At 40.1% G+C, this 2,616-nt stretch overlaps 1 protein-coding gene across 1 annotated transcript; it reads left to right on the forward strand.

Moving 5' to 3' along the window:
* Positions 1–584: 584 nt before the first annotated feature.
* Positions 585–2,097, forward strand: LOC104882556 (vicilin-like seed storage protein At2g18540). The gene has a single exon (XM_010666386.3). The coding sequence runs from the start codon at positions 1,267–1,269 to the stop codon at positions 1,654–1,656; it is 390 nt and encodes a 129-aa protein (XP_010664688.1). The 5' UTR covers positions 585–1,266; the 3' UTR covers positions 1,657–2,097.
* The last annotated feature ends 519 nt before the right edge of the window (positions 2,098–2,616 follow it).

The raw sequence follows: 2,616 nt of genomic DNA on the forward strand, positions 1-2,616 counted from the left end.
ATATTTAATTACTTTTAAGGTTGAATAATATGTGATTTGAGTTTTGGTATAAATTTGTCTGACTTTAGTTTTAACTTGATTTCCCCTATGGGCCGACTTAAACCTTGATAATCTTGGGCCTTAACTCGATTTAAACTTGGAGAGAAGTTGTGCTTTAACTTATTAACGCTTTGCTCAACTTGTAATTGGGAATGTGAAGGCATAATCCTAGATTTGACGATTAGGATCTCGATTTGGGCGTTAGGCTTCAACTTGGAAAACATTGACCAAGGGGTCTAGAGCTTGATTTCAATTTGAATAATTGATGAAAGCGTGAATGCAACTTTTGGTTGGTATGTAAATTGAAGACATGAATGCTTCAACTTGACAATTTGAATGCATAGATGAAAGGGCCTCAAAACTTATTCTTAAGAGTTTAGAAGTATATTTTGAAGATCAAAAAGACCCTTCTTTGTATCTCTTTAATATTGTTCCTTGATCTTTTTGAATGATATTATTTAAAAGTAATTAATTGATATACCAAATTATGTTGGGTGGACAGTGGACTTTTCTGACACAAGTACTTATCAATGGACTTCGGTGCGGGTGCTCCCTTTGCAAGGGAGGAAGAAGAGTGGGGATGGCAGGAGTGAGCAAGAGGTCCAAGTCCAGCGCAAGGGAGTGTTGGATAGATCATAGATTCCAAAATGCGTCCGTAAGTGTGAATTGAGCGGGGCACCTACTTCTACACCTCCACACTTCTACTCCACATCCACCCCACCCACACCCACAACGACGTCAAAGCTCCAGTGGTCAGACTGAAACATTGACCAATGGTAGACTACCCTAGCCTTTATACACCAACTCGGAACCCCACACTCTCTCTCTCATACAGACATATATAAAGGACCTGGGTTGAAGTCTAACCATGGTTTACATTCAACCCCCTCCATCTCCACCTTATGAGTTATGTCTTTCTCTCCTTTTGTCTTTTCTTGTGGAACAAAGGGAAGGAGTGGGATATAATAGAGATGGATGGATGCCTAAAAGAAGGGGGGAAAGTTGAGAGGATTGACTGTTGGGCTTGAAGCTCTGCTGTTGTTGAGTTATTGAATTAGAGGTTGAGAGATATGATTCTGATGGCGTTTCTTTTTCCTATCTAGATGTTGGATTCCTTTTGATTTGACAGAATCGCAAAACGGATGTAAAACACGAAAGATCGTTAGGGTTTTTGTGTTTGGATGATCACCGTGTATTGGTTTTATATACAGGATAGAAAGTGAATAGATGGGGAAGAAGAAGAAGAGGTTCAGAAAAACAAAGCAACTTTCAGTAGCAATAGCGGAAGCTTCATCAACAGGAGAAGAAACGCAGCAACAGCAACAGAAACAGCAGCAGCAGCCTCAGCCTCAGCCTCAGACTGAGACTCGTAGAAAGAGAGGTAGGCCTCGCAAAGTCATACACAAGGCAGAAGAAACAGCAGAAAAAGCAGAACACGGCATAGAAAGTGAATCAAAGAAAGTAAAGACAGGTGAGGAAGAAGAGGTGAAGCGGGCGGAGGAAGAAGAGGTGGTAAAGAAGGAGGAATCATCAACTTCTGTTGAAGAAAGGGGGCTGTTTAAAGAGGGTTCAAAGAGTAGAGCGAGGCGGAAAAGCAAGCCCAGGAAGAGTAGTTAAGCCAATCCCTAATATTCTCCATTACATGTTTATGTATATAGGCTACACAAGAACACATGATCGAAAGCCCTCTCTCAACCTTCTGCTCTGGGTTTTGATCCCTTTGCCGCTCACATGCTTTTGTCGTTCCATCGTCCTCGATGAGGAGTGCAAAAAGAGAAAGTGGGCTTAAAGCCCACTCAAGCTTAATCGTTTGTTTCGTCCTGGGGAATTATTTTATGTGAAACAAAAGAATGGCGAAGGAGGAGGAAGTCGATACAAACTCGGGAAGTGTATGTATGTTTGCTTACATGGGTGATGTGTCTCGTTGTTTCATAGTAAAATACTAAAATGCTCTACATGCATCTTTTCTTGTGCTCATGGTTGTTGTATACTATGATTTTGGGACTATTGGAAGAGGATTTATGATAATCAAACAACACATTTTGCCTTTTTCTTAAATTAAATTAAAGATAATTTTGTTGAGGTGGAGTAAGATGTTTGAGATTGAAGATTGAAATGTAAAACTAGGGGTAGACCAAGGACCCTTTGAGAGTCCCGTAGGACCAATGGACCATGACAAGGGGTTACCCAATACATGAAATTACATCACCTCTCACGTGACTATTATTTATTTGGCTAATCATATGCCCAGAAGTCTTATTGACTTGCTCCCCAAATAAGAGTTTAATTAAAATTGCCCAATGGATCCCGGAATGAAATTAAAAAATACAATTTTAAAATGACCTACAATGGAAGACCCAATTTCCTTTTGTAAAGTGGGAACAAGGCAGTCATAAATTTTATATAAAAGAAAAAAATCGAATGCTACAAGGTGATGCAACTTGCAGGCTGCCCACCCTCTATTTCCAAATAGACTTGAAAAAGAGGCAATCGAGTGAGGGAGTGATATCATCGTATATGTATATGAATGTATCCAAGCGTGGACCCCAAGCATCCCAATCCATGTGGGTTGAAAAC

This window comes from Vitis vinifera, chromosome 18, assembly GCF_030704535.1.
Source record: "Vitis vinifera cultivar Pinot Noir 40024 chromosome 18, ASM3070453v1".
NCBI lineage: Eukaryota > Viridiplantae > Streptophyta > Magnoliopsida > Vitales > Vitaceae > Vitis > Vitis vinifera.